The sequence below is a fragment of the Phacochoerus africanus genome, chromosome 14 (genome assembly GCF_016906955.1).
Source record: "Phacochoerus africanus isolate WHEZ1 chromosome 14, ROS_Pafr_v1, whole genome shotgun sequence".
In the NCBI taxonomy this organism is placed as follows: domain Eukaryota; kingdom Metazoa; phylum Chordata; class Mammalia; order Artiodactyla; family Suidae; genus Phacochoerus; species Phacochoerus africanus.
This window is the reverse complement of record NC_062557.1, coordinates 53,709,203-53,729,909: the sequence shown is the minus strand read 5'-3', so window position 1 is coordinate 53,729,909 and position 20,707 is coordinate 53,709,203. Positions and strand designations below refer to the sequence as shown.

The window sequence follows — 20,707 nt, the reverse complement described above, 5'->3', positions numbered from 1 at the left end:
AATTTAGAAACTAACAACAGTGAAAGTATTTTGTATCAAAACTTGCAGGTTTTAGAAGGGTAATGTTTAGAAGAGCGTGGAAAACAAAGGAGTTAACTTTCACGCCAAGGAGTTAGAGAAAAAACAAAGTGTATCCAAAGAACGTGTATGAATAGAATTAAGAAAAATAAATGCAGAAATTAATAAATGAGATGTGATCAACAGACTCAAAAACTTGTTCTTGGAAAAGATTAATAAAAAGGCAAGCTTGTGGCAAGGCTGGAAAAAAAAAGTGCATGAACAGGTGGTGTGAGAAATGAAGAGAAGGACAGAAATGGGGCAGTCTTTAAACTATGGGGGGATATAATGAACAGTTTTATGCCAGTGCTTTTGGAAACTCCGAGAAAATGGGCAATTTCCCAGAAAACCGTAATTTAACAAAACCAAGTCAAGGAGAAGGGAAAGCAGAATTCCCAGCGTGGGACGCTCTCCAAGTGTGGAGTGAGTGTTGAAAACACGTTGAGCAGCCATTCATTGATTCAGCACTTGTGCGTTGCGTCTCCACACCAGGCACTGTTGCAGATGCTGGGGATGCAGCAGTAAATAACCAGAAGGCCCCACTTTGTCCGTTCCGTCCCGGAGAGCATTCTAGGGTGATGGATAAGTTCCTTACTGTCTTTGTCCAAGATGGTAGCCAGTGGCCACAGGGGGCTCTTAAGCTCCTGAAGCCAGATGTGGCCAGTGGTTATCTGGCTAATAAGGTCTGTGATGTGTGAGCCACTCCCTGTAAGAGAAGAGGTTGCTCCGCTCTTGGGACCCTGACCTTCACCGAAGCAGCTCCCCAGTCTGAGGTGGGCTGTCCTGGGGCCACACAACCACGTGATCCGACTCACCTGTCACTTCATAGAGTGTGTTTCTTTTTTGCTTTTTAGGGCCGCACCCGCGGCATATGGACGTTCCCGGGCTAGGGGTCAAATCGGAGCTGGGGCCACCGGCCTGCGCCAGAGCCACAGCCATGCCAGATCTGAGCCGCATCTTTGACCTACACCACAGTCATGGCAACATGGGATCCTTAACCCACTGAGCGAGGCCAGGGATGGAACCTGTGTCCTCAGGGATGCTGGTTGGGTTTGTTACTGCAGAGCCATGACGGCAACTCCCATGGAGTGTTTTCACCTGCTGTGTCTGCTGTCTGGGGGGCCTCAGTAGCTCAGGGAGCCTTTGCTTAGCATGTGAACACTTCGTCGTGGCCTCGCCCGGTCTCTGGGAAGCACTCATTACCTGCTGGGTGAGTTGGGATGGGAGACGGGAAGCTCGGGGAGCGGAGGGGCTGAGTCCTGGGCCTCCCTCTTCATCGGTGTTGAGTGAATGGGCAGGAGTAGGTGCTGATGGGGAGCTGGGGCTGGGGCGGGGCTGGCGTGCTCCTTCGTCGACAAAAAAGAGAAACTAAAACTAGAAGATGTCACTATAAAAGAAATTTAAAGGAGTTCCCTGGTGGCTCCGTGGGTTAAAGATCCAGTGTTGTCACAGCTGTGGCACAGGTTCACTCTCTGGCCCGGGAACTTCCATGTGCCGCAGGCACAGTGAAAACACAAGCCCAAACAGAAACAAAACTTTTAAAGAAAAATTCCCTCTCTCGGACTTTGTACAGATGGGTGTCTTAAGTATCTTGGGCTCAAGAAGAAAAGGCCAGGCTGGGAATTCCCTGGTGGTGCAGCGGGTTGAGGATCCAGCATTGTTACTGCAGCAGCTGGGGTCGCTGCTGTGGTGGGGCTTTGATCCACGGTCTGGGAACTTCCACATGCTGCAGGCGTGTGTCCCCCCACCCCCCAAAAAAAGAAGAAAGAAAAGGGCAAAGCCATGTGGGTCGGGGTGAGAATGCGTTCTGGAATCAGTACTTCTCCATGAATTCTAGAGCCTTTAGGTTTATTGGGGCTTCGTCCATGCAAACCGCAAACAGTGCCGGGTGAGGGGCTGCACCAGGAGGCTCTACTTCGTCAGGAGTGCGGGCACTTTGGGGGCACAGCTCTCGAGTTGGCAAGGTGGGAATGCTGTGGGGTCCCCGGACCCTGTCCAAAGTCAGCAGCTGCTGATAGCAACAGCGCCTCCCCCCCCCCCGCCCCGAGAACTGTATGCCCAGTCCTCTCGGGGGACACTTGCTAAGAGGGCTCTCTGGTGTGAGTGGTTCCAAGACGCCTTTGTGTGCTTCTGTTTTTCAGGGATGATACTGGTGATCGTGTTGCTGCTCGTGGCTATCGTGGTCGTGGCAGTCTGGCCTACCAACTAGTGGCAGTTGGGGGACCACCGGCATGACACCTGTCAGTGATGGAGAAAACTCAGCATCCTCTTGGTACACGAAAGCTGCTCTCAATAAATGCCCCCAAAGCTCTCAACTCGTGGCGTGTGTTGCTTCAGCAAAGGCAAACGGCACGGTGGCTCCAGAGAGCTGCCTGGGTATCGGGCAGCGTGGCCCTTTGGGGTCCTGCCTTGGTCTTTGGGGTGCTCCCTCGTGACCCCCTTCCCCCCCCACCCCCCTCCGTGTGCTGGGTCTCCTGGGGGACAGTGCTGCGTTCAGAGGCAGTCGGTGGCCTCTGGGGAAGTCGTGTGCCCATGTGGGAAACAAGTGAGCAGCCAGGGCCACGGGCGTCCAGGTGGCGAAGAAGGAGTGACGTGAGGGCTGTGACACAGCGTATGACTCTGTGTGACTGCCACCCGCCGCCCCGCCCAGGTCCCCCACCGTGGTCGCCAGTCCTAGTGGGGACGTATCTCCGGACTCCACCTGGGGAGCCCCCTTCAGCTGTAGGAGCGTGTTCTTTTTCTTCGCTGGGTGTGGGGAGCCTGTTTTCCAGCCCCGAGCATCGTGGTGAGTGCAGGGCATCAGCTGCGGGCATGGAACTGACCAGGCCTCAAAGAAAGGTGGAGGGTGGCATCGGGACTATGGTGCCTTTATTTGGCTCCTAAACCAGGCCGACAACCTCGAGGGTGTGTGAGTGGACGCGTGTGTGGATGACGGGGGCACACGGGTGGGCCAGGCCCGCGAAGGGCGCCAGGCGCGAGGAAGCGGCGGTGAGAGCGGGTGAGGGGAGAGGGCCAAGTGTCGTGCCCCCAGCCCCGCCAGCCGTGCTCGAGGGGAGAGGGTCAGGGCTGGTGATGGGGCGCTCCCGGCACAGGGCTCCCCCGAGGAAGAGGAGAGAGCAGGCAGCGGAGTCCTGGGGGGGTCTCGTATGGATTTTCTAGAGACTACAGGCAGCTGCGCTCCAGAGGGCGTGACCTGACCTCGTGATCCCCAACCCCCAGGACTAAGACAAGCACAAGGGGACCACGGACAGCTGGGCGCAGCGTGGACTCCAGGGACCCCAGACCTGAGGGTCCAGTGCTCCGGCCCCCCCGTCAGAGGGAGTCACATCTCCGCACTTGGCCTGTCGTGAGTCCCTGCAGAGTGTGGGTGACCCTCTTCCTGGCAGCTCTTCCCTGGGGGGGCCGGTCACTCCCAGGCCACCCGAGCAGTCTGCTTCCTCCTGGGGCATGTGTGGCGGTGGCACACGGCCCTCATTGGGAGGTAGTCTAGCCCTGGACGTGGCCTGCCTGGGGTCACACTTGGGCTCCATCCACGTCGACCGGGACAGGGCTGTGTTCACAGCCACCCAAACCCAGGACCGTCCCAAGGGTCAGCGCCTCCCTTGGTCGCCTGTCCGTGCAGCTCAGCTCCGGGCTCCAGGCCCTGGTGGGTGGGACAGCTGCACGTGGGCTCCCGCAGAAGGAGGGGGACTCTGGAGACCCTCACGTCAGCAGCGGGACCCTCGGCCCGGAAGTGAAGCCAGCGCTCTGCTCACAGCTCACTGGCTGGGACCGCCACCTGCCCTGCTCAGCAAGGGGACCAGAAGTGCCCTAGAGCCTGAACTGGGTGGACAGGCCCCAGTGACAACCGCAGGCAAGGGACCTGCTCTGTGCTTCGTTTCCTCCTCTGGAAAATGGAGAGGAGACGGCCTTTTGCCTGGGGCTGCCGCCAGGACTAGGTGAGTGAGCGCTTGGAAGCGCAGAGACCCCCTGTGGCTCAGATGATAGGATCCTCCCTCTGACCCAAGTCTACACCCAGTGGGCCTGGTGGGCCACACCAGGAGACCCAGGCCTCTGACCCGGGGCGACAGAGCAAACCCTTGTGAGGATGTGACACGTGGGCCCCGGCAGAGCAGGAGCTCCGTCTGTCTGGACCCCGGGGACCAGCACGTGCAGAGCAAGGCCAGGCCCTGGGAGCGGTTCACACGGGCGGTGGCTCGCGGGTGGAGCAGGGAGCCGGGCAGCCGTGAGCTTGAGCCACGCGGTTGGGGAACGGGATTGGGAAGCAAAGGAGAGGACACAGAGGCAGGCCTGGTTCAGGACGGGCGTGCTCCTGGAGGCGAGGGGCCGGGCTGGACGGGGAGGGGCAGCGGCAAGGCCCCCGGGACGGGTGTTCCTTGTGGGCGGGGGTGGGACGGTTGCTAACGGATCCCCTGACGGAAGGTCAGGAATCCACGGAGCACATCTTGCAGGCTTGTCGCACAAAACCCCAAATCTGTATAAATAGCGTCTCCTTGGAGCCCCCCACTTTGGGGCTCACGGGAGGCGGCCCTGAGGGTCTGTTTGACTTTCTCACCTCCTCTTGACTTGCTCAGCACGGAGCCCCGGCAACGCACGGGGCATCTCTGAACCAGAGCCACGGCGGCCTGGCTCAGCCGCACACAGAGGCCTCTCCAAGCCAAACGCCGAGCCGACGTCTGCACACAGCAGCTTCTGTTCTCCTGGCTGAGTGGGCTCGAGGCCCGGGCCCAGCGCTGCGGGCTGGGTAACCTGGACCAGTGGCTTCACTTCTCTGGACCCGCAGGCAGGGGACGGCATGAGAAGCTGGTCAGGTTAGATGGTGAGGACCTGCCCTCCAGGCCCGGGGCAGTGCCAGGCAGGGAGGCACCCCCTTTCCTCAGCTTCCTCGAAGAGGGCTTCTTACGAAACACCCACCCCACTCTGATCCCAGGGGGACCCAGAATAGGCCGAGCTGGGCCAGTCTGGGGATCTGTTTCATCGGGAGCCACCCTGGAGTCAGCTGGCTTTGGCCAGGCCTGGTTGCCCCCCTTTCCAAGGTGGCGGGACCACGGTCCCGGTGGCTGGCCGGGTCTGAATCAAGGGGTTGAGCAGGAAGAACTTACCCTAGGCAAGTGACGCAAGACCCATCACCGTGGCTGCGTCTCCGAGGAAAGGAAACTTTATTAAAATAACAGCCCAAGTACTGTTGAACTTAACTGATTATTAATTATAAGCATTTTATGTCTGGATACCATATAAAGAAATCCAGATACCTTGTTCCACCTGGTACTTCTGTTCCGTTGAAGCGTCCTTATTATTAATAACTGTAATTAAACCTTAGTTTTCATTAGCCCCCGGACCATCTGCTCGCTCAGACCCCCCAGGCTCCAGCCGGGCCCTGGCCCCTCCTTCCGAGGGGCTGCTGCAGGATTTCTGCCTGCCCCTCTGCTTCGAGAACCATCAGGTTCTCTCTGGACCCGTCCTCGGAACGGCCAGCCCGCCTGGCGCTGCATTTTGCCTTGCAGACAGCAGAGCTTTCTGCCTACACTAGTTAGAGATGGTCCTTTATCTAGTTGGGGCTTCTCCAGCCCTGCTGAAGGTAAGTAGGTCCCCCACCCCTTGATTTAACAAAGCGGCCAAGACTCAGCCTTCCTCTGATCGCTTCCCACGGCTCCAGCTTGCCTTCCAACTACGCACCAGTAACAGGAAGCACACCCCCTCTTTCCTGCAGCGACTCGCGGTCCTGTAGTGTCTCCAGTTTGATACAGGACTTGAACCGATGAACTCGTTCCTCTCGCGCTGGCTCCATTCGGCCTTTCACGCCGAGTTATTCCTGGCATATTTCTTACGTCTTTATTTAGTCTTAAAAAAGCACGGCGTGCTCCACTCAACAGAATCGGAAACCTAGGTGCGTCTCTGCCATGAGCGGGCAGTGCCCGCCCCAAGACGCTGTCTTGGGCCAGCGGGGAGGGCTTTACAAAGGCGTGAGCCTCCACGGGAGCCGGCCAGACCCTGGGGAGCTCTCTGACCCCCAGGAGGGTCTGGGCTTTGGACTGGACCACGCTGGCCCCTCAGCAACCCCTCCGCCGGCTCTTGCCTTGGCGTTCGGGGCTCTAAAGTGGACCTATCCAACCCCCTTGCATCAGGAATTAGCAGCCGCTTAGGGGACTGGCTGCCCTGAACGCGGCAGATGTCTTAAGTCCTGCACCTGGTCCAGCGGGGTCTGAACTGGCTCTGGGAGGAGCCTGTGGCTGCAGGAAGGTCTCGCCCGAGACCCGCATCCTGTCCCTGCCGGCCTGGTGTCAGGCACTGCCATTCCAGCTGGGACGTGGACCCGGGACTCCCCCTGCGTCTCCCCACCCTGGCGTGGACCCCTGGTTCCTAGAGCCAGACTCCTGGCGCAGGTTGGGCTGGCCCTGTTCCTTTCCGAGCGGAAGCTAAGGGCGCCTCGGCCAGCTTTCCGCGCAGCAGGGATGTGCCTTCCGGGGCCAGATGAACCTGCGTCGCTTAGACTTGTCTTCGAAACAGCTGGGAGCAGAAATTACAGCTTCCTGGTGACGATCGGCTCCACTTGGCATGGCCACCCAACATGTCCCTAATAACTGAATTGTTTATTTAATAGAGCAATCACAGCCAAGTGGAGGTTTAAACAGCGCTCCCCCGAAACCCAGTGAGCTCAGCCCCTGGGGGCTGCGTGGCGCTGACCCTGGCCCAGGCCCCCGCGCCCCGTGAAGCCTTAGCGAGGAGAACCTCTCTGCACGTCACCAGCCCTGGTGTCTTTTTAGCGCATCTCCCCTTGGCTGCAGACAGAAGACTGGTGGCGGAAAGACCCGGACACTCCTTGCAGGTTTGGGGTCAGATGGGGAGGTTGCAAGGGTGGCTCTGCCCTGTCCCCTGGGGCCCCCTGACCCGGAGCCCTAGGAAGCGGCCGGGATGGATCCCAGGGATGGCCTCTTTGGGGCTGTCCCATTTGAGGGCCTCTTAGCTCACAAGCACATTCGGAGCTAGTCAGCCCCTGGGGCCTTCCAAGGAAAGCTGCCCTCTCCTGTCTGTCTGGCAGGGGTCTTTGGGCTCTGTCACACCGGTGCGTTCTCAGACCAGAAGCCACCCGCCTTAAATGGCCTGAAAACTGCCATCCTTTCCTCTGCACACCGACCACCCGCAGCTCAGGCCTCCAATAAAGACCGGGAGATGGAGAACAGTGTACAAGAGTTTATTTAATTGATATCGGAATTTAGTTCTATCATGTGGGGCCCAAGTTACAAGTTCCATCTGGGTCCATTACAATTCTAACCAAAAAAAAAAAGAAAAAAAAACCTTAAAAAAATCCACAACTTTTTCATGTCATTAAATATATTCATATATAATAACTGTAATATATTAGTATGCATTGGAAAGGAACATTGACCCAAACAATATGTCATGGTCACAACTAAACATTTACAATTCTGAGTGAACAGAACTCCGAAAGGCAGGAGGGAGTCGGGGAGGGTGGGAGGCGCTGGGGAGCAGGAGGGGAGGGGGGCTGGCTTGGTCTGGATACCCTAGCGTGCGGCCTGGCTGTGGTCCGGGTCTGGGCCCGGTAACCCCACTGCGGTTGCTCCACTCTCCAGCCTGCCTTTGAACACGGAGACCCTGACATTTTTCAGTTACCTAAAGGGACCAGCTCCTGATCCCTCGGGGTCTCCGTGATTTCTATCGCGGCGCAGCCCGGGCAACTCAAGGCGGTCTGTGCCTGTTCCTGCGGCTCCTGCAGAGGCAGAGCCCCAGTGGGCAGCTCCCGGCCTCCCCCGCTTGGGCCGCAGAGGTCCCTCCCTCCCTCCCTCCCTCCCTGGCAGCTGTGGGACCTGAGGATGCTGTCCCTGCGCCGCTGGCTCGCTCGCTCGGCACAGAAGCCTCAGCCTGCAGGCAGGTCCAGGGGGCAGCCCCCCATCTGTCCCCTCACCTCCACCCCAACCTTCAGCGTTACCGTGTGGCAGAAAAGCAGGGACCCCGCGCCACCCAGCAGGTAAGGACAAGGACAACTGGGAATCTTTTTCTTTTAAACACTAACCTGGTATGTTTTTCTTCAAGCACCTACACATCACAAGTCTGGTTAATACACTCTTCGAACGCTAGCGCCACTGCACACCCTTTCCTAACTGTACAAACTGCAACACCTCACCTCCTGGTTCCATCTCCCGGGGTGGGGGGCGGGGGAGGAAGAGAGACGCTTCCCGAGGCTAGGTCCTCACTGCTGCCTGCGGGGCTGGGTTCAGAGGTGGCCGGGGTTCGGGCTGAGCCTGTGACGCGGGGTAGACAGCCCGTGTGGACAAATGCCAACCTGGCCGAGCTGCCACCTTGACCGTCCGCAGAGGCCAGGCCCCTTTGTCCTTGGGGTGCTGAGCAGGAGGGCGAGGCTGGACCTGGCTGACCAGGAAGCACAGTGCCCTGCTGCTGGGCAGGCCGCTGGCTCCAGAGCAGGGGCGCCTGGGACACCAGCAGTGCGAGCCCCTCGGGGACGTGGCGGGGAGACTCCGGCCCCGGGCCGGAGGGGGCGGGGCTGCCACAGCCCTTCCAGGCAGAGCAGAGCAGCCGGGCTGGTGTGAACGGAAGCAGGACGACTGTCTGAGCAGGGCAGTGCCTCGCAAGGGCCGGGCCGACAAAACGCACGCACACCACACGGGGCGTTGGAGGGCTGCTGCCTGCTTGGAAAAGCGCCTTGGCTCTCAGCCTTGGTCCTGGATCCCGCTGAGACCAGTCCGCCTTCCCAGGGCTGTTCTGTCCTCTCCCTGTCTCTGGGGGCGTCTCTGAAATGCCCCCAAACACCTCCAGGCAGCCAAACAGCCTCAGGATTAGCTGAGGCCAGGCTTCCAGAGACTTGCCCACCAGCCTGGCTGCCACTTCTGAAGATGACACTGTGCCCAACCTCAGTGGTGACTCACCTGGCAGTATTCCCCTGCAGCCCGAGAGGGGCCGCAGAGCTTGCGTGCAACGAGGCCTGTGGTCTGAGAGCCCAGCTCCAGTCTGAATCCAGTTCTCCCACTTTCCTGCCCAGTGACCTTGGGCTTCATTTCACTCCGTGTCAGTGGGGGTGAGAACCCCTGTCTCACAGGGTTGGTGTGAAGATAACATGAGGTCGCAGGAGTAAAGTGCCTGGCACAGAGCAGGTGCCCAGTACACGGCAGCTGCGACACGGGCCGAAGCAGGGAGGCAGAGGGAACCCAGACCAGGAGGGCCCAAGCTTCCTGCTGGGCTACGACCCTTTTGGGCTGCCAAACTCCAGCAGGGAAGATGAAACCAATTTCCTAAGAAGAGCCAGGCCTTGACTTTCAGTGTGCGGGCAGGTCTGGGGGGCCCCGGGGCAGTGCAGCGGGCTCAGGCAGGTGGCTGGGCAGGGGCATAAGCCTGTGTGAGGACATCAGACCCCGTGGACCAGGGCTGCCTGCTTGGGGACAGTATCTCTAGGAAGCTTTAGAAAGGATGCCTGGCTGTCCTCGGGGGCGAGGAGGCGTCCACCAAGGAGGCAGCTGCCGTGGAGCGTGGCCAGGTGCAGCCTAGGCCTTACCAGGACAGCTGCGGAGGCAGCCCGGCCTGGAGGGGCTGTAGCAGGCTTTCTTAGCCTAGCAGCCTCGGGCCCTGCTCCAGGAGGTGGCGACTGCTTCCTTGGTACCCAGAAACCCAGTGGTCCTGCCCCTGCCAGCCCACAGCGCAGGTGCTCAGGCACCTCAAGGCACGGCAGTCCCCACTTCCCCCAGCCATCCAAGCGCCTTAGCCTATGTTCCAGGCCCTCCCCAGCTGTTGACACCGCTGAGGGGCCTTGTGGGAGCTGATGTCATTACACAAACAGTGTCACTGCCGTAAACCCAGCCAGCGCCCCTTCCCCCTCCCCTGGAAAATGTCATAAAGGGGCTGCTTCCAACTTTCCAAAAAGGAAACGGAGGGTTTGCATTTGCAGGGCCGCCTCCAACCCAAAGCGCCAGCAGGCGCGGTGGCCGACCACGACCACCCGGCTCGGGCCTCTCGGGGGTGTCCTTGGGCCCACTGCCCTCGATCTGGGCCAGAATCCTGGTCCAGCATCCACCTCCCAGCTGGGCGGGGAGCAGGACCAGCAGGAGCTTCACTGCCCTGGCTGCACAGATTGTAAACCACCCCCACCCGGGGGGACAGAGGCGGCAGGTGGAGGGCGGGCTGGACAGACTACTTAGGCCTCCCTCAAATGCCCCTCGCCCAAGGTGTCGCCGCCAAGATCCCTGTGGGAATTCCCAACGAAGGCTGGGAGGAAGGGGAAGGGATTCTTCGGTCCTGTGTGTTTGGGGTGATGGTTTGGCGGCGGGCCTGGGAGTTCACAGTTCTCCTCAGCCGCCCTTCTCGAGCCCTCGCTGTGGCCCACCTGCGCGGTCCTGCGCCCGCCCGGGCCCCCCTCCCGGCCCCGGGGGAGCACATCGCGGCTCCGGAGGGAGGCCGTGAGGTAGCTGAGTCTCGCCCTCCTTGCTCCGGGGGGCCTGGCCGCGGGGGAGGGGTCCCGTGGGGCGGGGCGGGGGCGGGGCCACCGTGGACCCCGCCCCCGCGCCGGCCGCGGCCCCGCCCCGCCCCCCAGCTGGGAACGCCCTCGCGGGCCAAGTCCACACAAGCCGGGCCGGCCGCGGTGGCGGGCCGCCCGCTCCCGCTCCCCGCGCCCCGGCCCCGCCTGCCCGCCCGCCCCGGCGCGCCGCTGCCTCCGCGCTAGGCCTTCTTGCACTTGCCCTTCTTCTCGCGCTGCTGAAACTTGCGCAGCCGCCGCGCCCACGTGTCCCGCCACTGGATCACCAGGCTGCTCTTGTCCGCCACGATGCCGCTCTGGTCGGGCGAGTCCTCCGCGTTGCCCAGCAGCAGGTACTTCTTGAGGGGCTTGATTTTGGGGCACTTGCAGGCGATGTCCCGCGAGCGGATCCACAGGTTCTGGTCACCGCGGCGGATGCGGCTGGCGCCCTGCTTGTACACGGAGATGATGTTGACCGTGAACTTCCACCAGTCCCCCGCCCTGTCGGCCTTCAGGATGTGGATCTGGACGGCTGCAAGGAAGCACACAGGGGAGTGGGCCGCAGCTGCCGCCTGGGTCCCCAGCTCCTGCGGTCAGGAGGGCCGGGGATGGGACTGCCTGTTGCACGGAGAAGAAAGAGACCACCCGGAGCTGGGAGACCCCACCGGGGCATGCCTGCGTGGTGGCAAAGCCGACCCTGGAACCTTGCCTGCTGAGAGGGCGCCAGGGCCACTGCTCCAAGAACTCTCCCTGCCTGCCTGTGCTGAAGGTGTCACCCAAGCATCGCCTTTGGGGACAACCTCCCCCAGGGTCGGGGAAGGCCAGAAGAAGCCTGGAGGAAGGGACCACGCCCCCAGCGCTCTGGGCAGACTGCAGCTGCCAGGCAGGTGCCCTTCACCAGCACAGTGCTGGCCCCTTGGCACAAGCTGAGGGGAACCTCTTCAGCTGGCACACCTGCCCCCAGTCACTTAACATCAAGTTTTATGACACTTCCAGATACACAACCCTTGCCCTTGACCCAATCTCAGAAAGCCAGAATGGGGTCTCCTTGCCCAGGTGCAGTGCCCTTCAAGGGGGCCACAGCATCCCCTCCAGAGTCCAGGATCCTTGTGCTGCCCACCTGCCAGGCTGCCTCGCCCTATCCTCCTGACCCTCTCCAAGTCCCCAGGTCACTGCCCCCCCCACCCCACTCTATTCTACTATTCCCCTGAGTGCAGGGGCTCCCAAACTGGAGCAGGTATCAGAATCCCCTGGAGGGCTTGTCAAACACGCACTGCTAGGCCTCACCCCCGTTTCCCACCCAGGGAACACACTTCGAGAATCCCTGCCTTAGTAAATGTTAACAGATGTTATTTCTGCAGGATATTAAGAGGTATTTTTTTCAAAAGAAGGACATGCTTTAACAAAAAGGGGGGGGGGGTTGCTAAAATATGTGAAACACTCGGTCAAGAAGTCTCCTTATTGGAGGCCTTTTCCGATCCTTTCATCTACAAATTGTGGGTGTGTGCGCATGCCTGCGGACTGGTTTCCTAACAACTCACTACAGGACCCTCTAGCTGGTGCATCTCAAATCAGCAGAGGCCCCTGGGACCTACCTGGGGGAATTTTGGGGCGGGGGGGAGTGGGCACACTGTCATTTCGGGGAGTAAGTGCAGAGGTCTCTACTGCACTAGTCTTCACTCAAGGTAAACGTGGCCTTCCTCCCTCCCCACGGTCAGAACACAGCACCTTCTCCTTGGGCCCATACCCTACACCCCCGGCGGCTGCCTGGCCCGGAGCTCTCCCAAGAAAGAAGCTTGTCTGTCCCGACTGCAGGTGAAGAAGATGTGATACAGGTGGACTCAGTGGCTTCAGCAGCCATGAGGACACGTCCCCAGGGAAGGCTGAGTGGTCAGCACCTGCCCGCTTAGCTCTCGGCCCACCCACCATTTGTCCTGGCCTCCCATGCTGGCTGGCTTCTCTCAAGGTCTCTGGGGGCCCCTCCCGTCCCCTCCCGTGCCCAGGCTTGGCTCAGCACGATGGGAAGAGGCAGGCATGGCTGGGCGCGCCATCAAACGCCATCCAACTCACCCTTCTGGGGTGAGGAAGTGGCGGATTTTCCCATATTTTCACTTCAGCTGTTCCTGGGCATCCTGAACTTTGCACTCCAGTCTGAGGGCTCCAAAGAAAGGCTGCCATGGCAACCGTTTCCATGTTTTTGTCACCAAGGGACTCAACACTCAGTGTGAACTCTGGGGGGGGGGGGAGGTCCTTCAGCCTGGAGAAGTGGCTGGGCTGTGTGTGTTTGACTGTGCAGACGGGGGTCACCGTGGCAACTGCGTGCCCCTCAGCTAAGCAAAGGGGGAGCCGCCCCCAGCATCCCCGAGAGCCCCGGTTTCCTCTCCTCCTGGTGGCTGAGCTGAATACAGAATGAACATGCCCCACGCTGTGGCTCTCTTCCTGCATGGGACCTCAGCCCTCTGGCTCAGCAGTGGGGGGGGTGCTGAGGATGCTGCACAAGGCACCTCTGGCTGGGGCCCCCGGACAACGCGGCTTTGACCATCTGCTGGGGTGAAGAGCTGAACTGTGCACCCCCACCCCCACATCCTGACAGCACATGAACACAGTGACGTCCCAACCCCGGTTCTCTCAGAACGCGACAATTTGGAGAGTCTGGAAGCGTTAATGACGTTCAGAGGAAGTTACCGGGTGGACCCTGACCCACCGTGACTGGCATCCTCCTACCACGAGATGAGGACACAGACACGCAAGGATGGAGAAGACAGCCGCCCGCAGCCAGGGAGAAAGTCGGAGAAGCCGAGGCCGACCACACCTTGATCCCGGCCTCCAGCCTCCAGGACTGGGAGGCCAGGCGTTTCTGCGGTTTAAGCCCCTCGGGCTGCGGTGCTCTGTTCCGGCAGCGGGCGAAAACTCAGGCAGTTGGAGCAGAGACTCAGGATCCTGGACCTCAGCTCAGAGACAGGCGGGAGGCAGAGCTGGTGAGATATCCCGCCGCTGTGTGGACAAGAGGCCACAGAGAGCCAGCTGGACAAGGGCAGGCCCTCCAGGGGCCCTTCGGGAATGTGGTCCTTCACAGCAGGAGGCCTGGAGCTCCCCCTCTCCCAGGCAGGGCATTCAGAGCAGCCCCCGCCCCTGAAGGGGACCCACCCATCACCCAGGACACAGCCTGGAGGCAGACCTGGCCCTGCACACCTTGCCGTCCTCAAGATTCCGGGGACCAAAGCAGCGGACACAGGTCAACCGGGACAAAGCACTGGCCCGTGTCCTTCTACCCCAGCAGCTCCCTGGCTGCAGGGTGGGACAGGGCAGGGGCGGGGGGGGGGGTGGTAGGATTCATGTGATTATGCTGGAAAAAATCCACATTTCCGCTGCCCTTGGCAACGCCTCTGCATATTACACAGCCCACCAAGTATGAGCTGCACACGCAGTGCGCAGGCCAAGTCCCCGCAGTGCACACGGCTCGAAGTATTCAAAACACACACTGCAGCGCTGACCTCAGGCAGACCTACCCCAGACCCTTGGGGAGCATGCTGGGCTAGGCAGCGAGTGGGGCTGCCGCCACCTCTGACGCCCTGCTGGCTGGGAGCCCGGCCTGACTGGGCTCCTCTGGGAAGGGGCGTGGCAGCCAGGGGGCAGCTCTGGCCTCCGTGGGCCCTGAAAGGCGCCCCTTATCTCCACGTGCCGCTCACTCCAGGCCAACGAACCTCAGCTCTTGGGATGCCTGAGACCCCTAAACCAGCCTCAATGGGGCCAGAACTTGGAGGCCTGGGATGGGGGGGCTCCCCCATCCCCTTATTCAGAAACAAGGCAAAGGAGATGACCCGTGAAAAGGAAGACAGCGAGGTCAGCCGGGGTGCTAAGAGGCGAGCAGAGACCCCCGGTCTGCAGGAAGAGGCAGCAGGGCGTACCCCCCCCCCACCCCCCCGCTGGTGCCTGGATGTAGGGGAAGTGCCCCCTTCAGGGTCCGTACCACACCTCTGAGCACTGCTCACCCCGACAATGAGGTGCAGGCTGGCCCACGCTGCAGGCGGGGCTCTGCTCGGGTGCAGAGGGCAGACCCTGGGTGCGGGGATGAGCCCCCGGGGTGCCCTGGGGAAGCCTCTGTAGGATGCAGCAGGCACCCAGGGAACGGCTGGGGAGGGCACAGCCTCCAGAGAGGAGGTGAACGTCCAGGTCCCGGGTCCCAGGTGGCACTGTCTCCTGGCCCTGGGCTGCCTGAATCTGCAGGAAAGCATCCTTCCCTGCTGCAAGCAGGGCGATGCCAGCACCGCCCCCTCCCCAGCAGTTCCGGAGCTCGTGGGAAGGCCTTCTGTGCCAAGACCTGCATCAGCCACCAGGGCAGGGCAACGAAGAGTGATTTCCCCTGCCCGCTCAGGCTGAAGGAGGCACACACCTTCTGACCCTTGGCGGAAGCCTGCACCTGACTCTGGAGGCCTGGCTGTGACTCCCCAGGGGGAGAGGAGGGGACTAAGCCCCGCCCCCCACGGTGGCCAGAGGCAGGGAGACAGCCTGTGCCCACGCTGGGCTGGTTGTGGGCAGGGGTAGGAGGCAGGCTGAGGGCCCTCTGAGCTGCATTCCTGGCTGTGGCACGAGGCACCCACATGTCCTTCCATGTGCACAGACCCCGGCCATCCTCCCAGGGCTCCTCAGCCTCCACAGTGTCCCAGCCCCAGTGAGGTACCAGACCGTCCAAGGCAAAGTAACCTGAGAAGTGGGGAGTCACACGTCTGAGCCTGCATTCCTCCAGAGGGGGGAATGGGGGGACAGGCATCACAGTCCAGAGCCCCCGCTCATTCAAAGCCCCCCTTCCTCCACAGCTCCAGCCCTGGCCCAAGAGACCGAGAAGGGTCAGCTCTGGGCCCTTCAAGAACCTGGCCTTGCCACCACCTCGGACTGGACGGTCAGTGGCAGGAGGCTGACACATCCCCGGCTCGCAGGTTTGGGGGTTGGGGGACGTCCTGCTGGGATCAAAACTCCTGGCTCAGGACAGATTCTAAGAAAGCTACTAGGTCATCAAGGAGCAGTTCCTGCATATTCGGTCTGCCAGCCCGGCCTGCCATGGTGACCTGCTGGGCAGGGCCTGGGGCACAGGGGCGGTGGCCTGGCTGCCTGGGCGGGAAGGGCTGTCCTCCTCTCCCCACAAGCTTGGGACACCTGGGCATCGAGGCTTCCGGGCTCGGGGAGGTCTCTTAGATTTATGGGCTGCTCAGGGAGGGTCCCCAGGGGCTCCCCGCCCCACCCCGCCCCTCCCCTCCCGAGGAGGCTTGGGTGGTCAGCCCTGGCCGCCCCCGCCCAGCCCTACCTTCCTGTCAGCCAGTCCAGCCAGGGAAGGCGCGACACCCAGCTGCCTCTGAGACGGCGGCCGGGATGAATGGGGGAGAGAGCTCACCCCACAGAAACCATTAAAACCACGCGGCGCATAAATCTCCCAGGACGGAAAGCGTGTCATGAGCTGCAGCTGCTTTCATAAAGCGCGGCTCTGACCACATGTTTTGTGGCCCCGTGAAGGTCAGGACGCTGAGCCTCGTGCGCGGGGATGCTGACCTGGGGCTGTGCAGCTGGTGGGGAGTCCTGGCAGCTCCGCCCAGCTTTCACCCAAGGGGGCGGAGGGCTGGGGGCTCACCATGGTCAGACCCCTCCGAGTCTGAGGCCTCAGGAACCCTGGGGCTGCCACCTCCTGCCACACCCACCGAAACCCCACCTCAGACCTTGAATAAAGTGGGGACACCCAACCTGGGGCTAGTGAAGGCTCCCGCCTCGTCCCTCCTCTGCCAAAGGAGGCATGCCCCCCGCCCCAGCCCAGCAGCGGCGTGGAAGTGGCCTCGGTTTCCCCTGCCGGGTTCCAGTGCTTAGGCTCTGTTCTTAGGAGGTGGAGGGGAGCAGGGGGGTGAGGCGCCTGGGACGGTCTGAGGGCCGGGGGCTCCCTCGAGGAGGGGATGACAAGAGAACTGGGGATCAGCCCTGCTCCCTGGGAGACGGGTATGGTTTGCCCTGGCCCCCTGCGCCCCCAGCTTGCAGGCGAGAAGAACTCAGGCAACAGGCCTGAGAGGCTCAGGCAGGAGGGCGGACCTCCCAGGTCCCAGCCAGAGGCCCGCATCACGGAGGCTGGGCTCTCCCAGGCAATCGGCCCAAGGGAGCGAGAGCCTGGGGCCGAGGGCAGGAAGCCTCAAGCTGCCTCCCTCCAGTCAGGAGCTGAACCGGCCTGGCCGACTCCTCTAATATGGGGCATGTCCCTGTCTCCAGTTGTCAGAGCGTCACCCTGCAGGATGGCTGAGGCTCACCCACACCACACTTGCCCAGCCCCTCAAAGTCCAACCACCCTCCACGGATGGAACCTGCTTCTCCAAGGACAGCCAGAGAAAGGGTCTCGAGCCCTGAAACAGGGACCAAAGCAGGAACCCAGGCCAGATCCCTGCGGGGGAGGCACCTGTCCCAGGGATGCCCCGCAGTCGGCCGCCAGCACATGCCCTCTGAGGAATCAATCCAGCAGCAGGGAGCCTCTGAAAGGCGTTCTGACCTCAGGGCACGCCTGCCCTCACCTCCCATCCCCGCCTGAGACCCCCACTGGCAGGTTGAGTGGCAGATGTGTTTGTGGGAAGACCTCAGGCAGAGTGACGGTGCTGGGGTCCTTGTGCCAAAGGTGCTAACCCCTGGGGAGCAGGTGACAGGACCGACGAAATGCACCCCGCTGGGGAAGGACGGCAGCCGCAGCGCCTGGGAGAAGCTCTCTGGGATCCCCAAGCCAAGGCGCTGGTAAGCGGGGAGAAGCCAAGTGCTGCCTGGCCGCAGGGGAACAGCCTGGGGTCCCGGGCACCCTGGACAGATCCCTGCTTCCCCCAAACCCCCACTCGGAGCCTCAGTGTCCCCGTCTGTGAAATGGGAGGAGGCACCTTTCATCACATGGCCTTCCCTACCCACACCTCCTTCCTAAAAGCGGGACGTCAGAGGAGAGGAAGCTCCAGGGATGGGGACAGGTGGGGCCTGGAGCTGCCCAGACCCCAGGGCAGGCCCCTGTGGAGCCCAGCACCCCACAGCTGCTGGGGCGCTCGAGAGGAGAAATCCGGGCTCCACGCTCCCCTGTCTGTGGGCATGGGGAGGCCCTGCAGCACAGCCCACCCCCCGCCCGTGGCAGGACGCCCTGGTCCGTGCAGCGGTCTGCGGGCTCAGGGGCTCTTGTCGAGCTATCACAGGCGTGCTGGCCCCCCCTGCCCGACGTGGTGGTCATCGCATTCTGCGACCTCAGGCTGACTCAGGCTGCCCCAGCTCCACATCTGGCTTCCATATGGGGCTGGCACTCTAAGGGGGGGAGGTCACATCTGGCTGGGGAAATCAGAGGATCCCCAGGGGGCCGGTGACCCCTGGGGAAGGGTCAGTGAGCCGCTGAACCACCACGCCGTGTGCCGCTGGCTGGTTGCCACTCGCAGCCACCATGACCAGCTGCCTCCCAGCTCAGCCCATGACCATGCCAAGTGCCTGGCTCCCCAGCCAGCTGGCCCTTGGGGGACAGCCCTCAGGGGGCTCCTCCAACATCTGCACCCCACTCACCCCAAGGCCTAAAGTCACAACCTCCTGGAGACGCAGGAGCCTGCCCTGTGCTGCGCACGGGCAAGGGCTGATCCTGATCCGGAAGAGCTACTGACCCCGAGGTCGAAAAAAGGAAGGGCAGGGGGTGTCAAGACGGGCAAAGCCATCATTTGCCGAGGCCTGAGCTGTAAGACTCTCCCTGCCACCCAGCGCATCAGATCCCGGCCTGAGCAGCTAGACGGGAGCCGGCAGACCGCCGCGCCCGAGAATCTACAGCAGCTCCACGGGAACCTGCAGTGGCTCCAGCGCCAGCTCCACCTCCTCCGCACCCACCTCCCTGCCGGCTGGGTCTCCCCACCCTCCATCATGGACCTTCCGTGACCTGCCTCCCCCTGCTCCCAGTCAGCCCGCCTCTGGGGCATCACCTGCACCCCATCTACCATCTTGGCTCCACCACCTCGGACAGCCCCGCCACCGCGACAGTCACGTGGCCACCCCTGCTCCTCCCCTAGGAGGTCTCCTTGGGGCTTATCAGGAGCTGGGAGCCCAGGGTCCTGTGGGGGAGTTGGTCCTTGAGGCTTCTGAGGAAGACCGTGCCCCCTCTGCTGCCAGAGGCTCAGCGCCTGGCATGGGCGGTGGGGTGGGAGGAGGGCTCTCAGGCTTTGGCGGCCCTGGTCTCTGGCATGTTCTTGACCATGTGGAGTCGCAGCATTCCATCGGCAGGAAGAAAAAGCCCTCCCTCGCCGGTGGTTCTGGGGCTTCACTAAGGGTGAGCGGAGGCTGGGAGGTGCCGTCCAGGGCCTGGCACGGCCTCTGCACTAGGGGTTCTGCTGCCCTGAGAGCACAAGGTACTTGGTGGGGGTACCACTGTAAAGCACAACTGCGCTGCAGTCCCCAGGCCCACCTCTGCCAGGGACCCCAGGAGAGCACACGCGTGCACACACACATGCACACACTCAGCCTGACAAACCCAGCTTCGCCCCACACATGCCCACAGAGCTCCTGCTCTGAGCTGGATCCTCAGAAACCACCCTGGAGGGCTCTCGAGAGGATTGCTCGGGGCCAATCATCTTAGGAAAAGCATTCTGATTTTTCCATCCGGTGGTGCCAAGATGTCTTTCAACAAAAGGGGTGACTAATAAACATTTCTGGGAACGAATCATTTTTCCAAGAACTGGCAAAAACGAGATGATTTCACCTTTCAGAACTCAAGCTGTCTGTCCTCCTCCCCCCATGGCTTCCGAACCCCAGGGCAGCAGCACCCCTGTGCCAGCTAAGCCAGGCCGGCTCTTGGTGGCGGCCGAGCGGCTTCTGCACGCAGAGGTGGACCTGGCTGCGGAGACCCACTGGCCTCTCCCCTGGCCTCCGCCCCGCACGCCCTCTTTGCCCACTTGCCCAGCCTGTTTTTCCCCCTGAGCTGAGACACTTTCCGCCCTCTGCCTGGGAGCCCTGCTTTGCCCAGGGAGCACTGGCTCCTTGGGCTCCCTCCTTCAGGAAGCCCTCCCTCCACACCCCCTTCGGAGGATGGTCCACGCCCCGCTCATGCCCACCCAGGCTGGACCCCGGCCACACAGACCCCTCCTCATGCTATCATGTGTGCGCGGTCTCCCCGCTGGGACCCGAAGCTCCTGGAGGACTGAGCCTATGTCTCCTCCATCTGCCCACCCAGTGCCTGGGACGGGACAAGGTACGCGGCAGGTGCTCAGTGTCTGAGGGGGACTGGCTGGGGTGGCGACGGCGTGTGAGGGAGCAGGACTCCTGGGATGTGGGGGCAGGGCCCGCATAGTGGCCGTCGGCGACAGGGCAGTGCCGGGAGGCAGTGCAAACCGAGGAGCTGAGGGCCAGATGCCGGCGGCTCTCAAGGCGCACAGGCCTCGAAGGGGCGGGCAGGCCGCACTTCCACCACAGTCAGGAGGCCAGAAGGTCCATTTCCCACACCAGCCCAGGGGTGTCTCAGCCTGAAGCCAATGCCAGGCCTTGACCTGGCCGGCCTAACATCCCCACAGTAAGTGCCCTGGACAGTGTCACTGGGTCTGCTCGTCGCCTGACTGCAGGTCCAGGTCCTGCAGCCTGGGCTCCCAGGTCAATGCACCGCAGAGGCGGCGACTCCAACAGGGACGCTTGCACACGTGCACACTCCCAGAGGCACATGTGCGGACACACATGCACCCACATACACTCATGTACACACTCAGTGGGAGCATTTACACAAAGGAAGGGCACCTGGGTCTTCCTGAGACGGCGGCAGCAAGTGCAAATACTTGAAACTGGTAAAAAGCGTCTTCCGTGCATACCTGGCCCACACTGAGCCTCCCGCGGGCGCCTGTTCAGCCTTTGAAAGGGGAGCTGGATCCCCCTAGAGGGCAACAGAGGGCTGAGGCGGCCCCAGGGGACCCTGCCCCTTGGAGAGGGCGCAGGGGAGCCGCCATCCTTGTCACAGGGCCAAAGACGTCACACTCCCTTGATCACGCCACCACCGGACAGATGAGGAAACTGGGGCCCAGCCTGGACCACGGTCACAGTCACTCTGCAAACACAGACGCGGCCTCCAGATTCTGGGGACAGCGCCCCTCCCTCCAGCTGGGAATGGATTGGCCACCCTGGCCTGGCGTCTCTCCAGGTCCCGAGTGAGGCCTTCCCAGCCCA

General features: G+C 61.9%; 3 protein-coding genes across 13 annotated transcripts in view; 2 read left to right on the top strand and 1 right to left on the bottom strand.

The window, feature by feature from the left end:
* The window catches only part of STX8 (syntaxin 8), a 253,567-nt gene extending 246,335 nt beyond the window's left edge, over nucleotides 1–7,232 (top strand). For 2 of the 7 annotated variants that reach the window (XM_047759292.1, XM_047759290.1), the window contains one exon: nucleotides 2,199–2,372. In XM_047759292.1, the coding sequence (XP_047615248.1) occupies nucleotides 2,199–2,266 (68 nt within the window). In that variant the 3' untranslated portion in view covers nucleotides 2,267–2,372. Of the gene's footprint in view, nucleotides 1–2,198; nucleotides 2,373–2,707; nucleotides 2,843–3,276 lie in introns of those variants that run through there. The other 5 variants (XR_007132019.1, XR_007132020.1, XR_007132021.1 and 2 more) reach the window with 5 other exon arrangements.
* A 1-nt stretch (nucleotide 7,233) lies between these two features.
* NTN1 (netrin 1) overlaps nucleotides 7,234–20,707 on the bottom strand; it is a 204,342-nt gene continuing 190,868 nt past the window's right edge. For both annotated transcript variants that reach the window (XM_047759288.1, XM_047759287.1), the window contains exon 7: nucleotides 7,234–11,069. In XM_047759288.1, the coding sequence (XP_047615244.1) occupies nucleotides 10,741–11,069 (329 nt within the window). In that variant the 3' untranslated portion in view covers nucleotides 7,234–10,740. The remainder of the gene's footprint in view (nucleotides 11,070–20,707) is intronic.
* On the top strand, nucleotides 11,064–19,220 carry LOC125115274 (uncharacterized). 4 transcript variants are annotated; one of them, XM_047759295.1, is made up of 4 exons: nucleotides 11,064–13,772; nucleotides 15,355–15,437; nucleotides 17,178–17,290; nucleotides 18,272–19,220. In XM_047759295.1, the coding sequence occupies exons 1-4, from the start codon at nucleotides 13,598–13,600 to the stop codon at nucleotides 18,297–18,299; spliced, it is 399 nt and encodes a 132-aa protein (XP_047615251.1). In that variant the 5' UTR covers nucleotides 11,064–13,597; the 3' UTR covers nucleotides 18,300–19,220. The 4 variants fall into 4 exon arrangements, 3 of the variants coding, with proteins under 3 accessions (XP_047615251.1, XP_047615249.1, XP_047615250.1); XM_047759293.1 differs by having other exon boundaries at nucleotides 18,089–19,220; XR_007132022.1 differs by having other exon boundaries at nucleotides 16,781–19,220.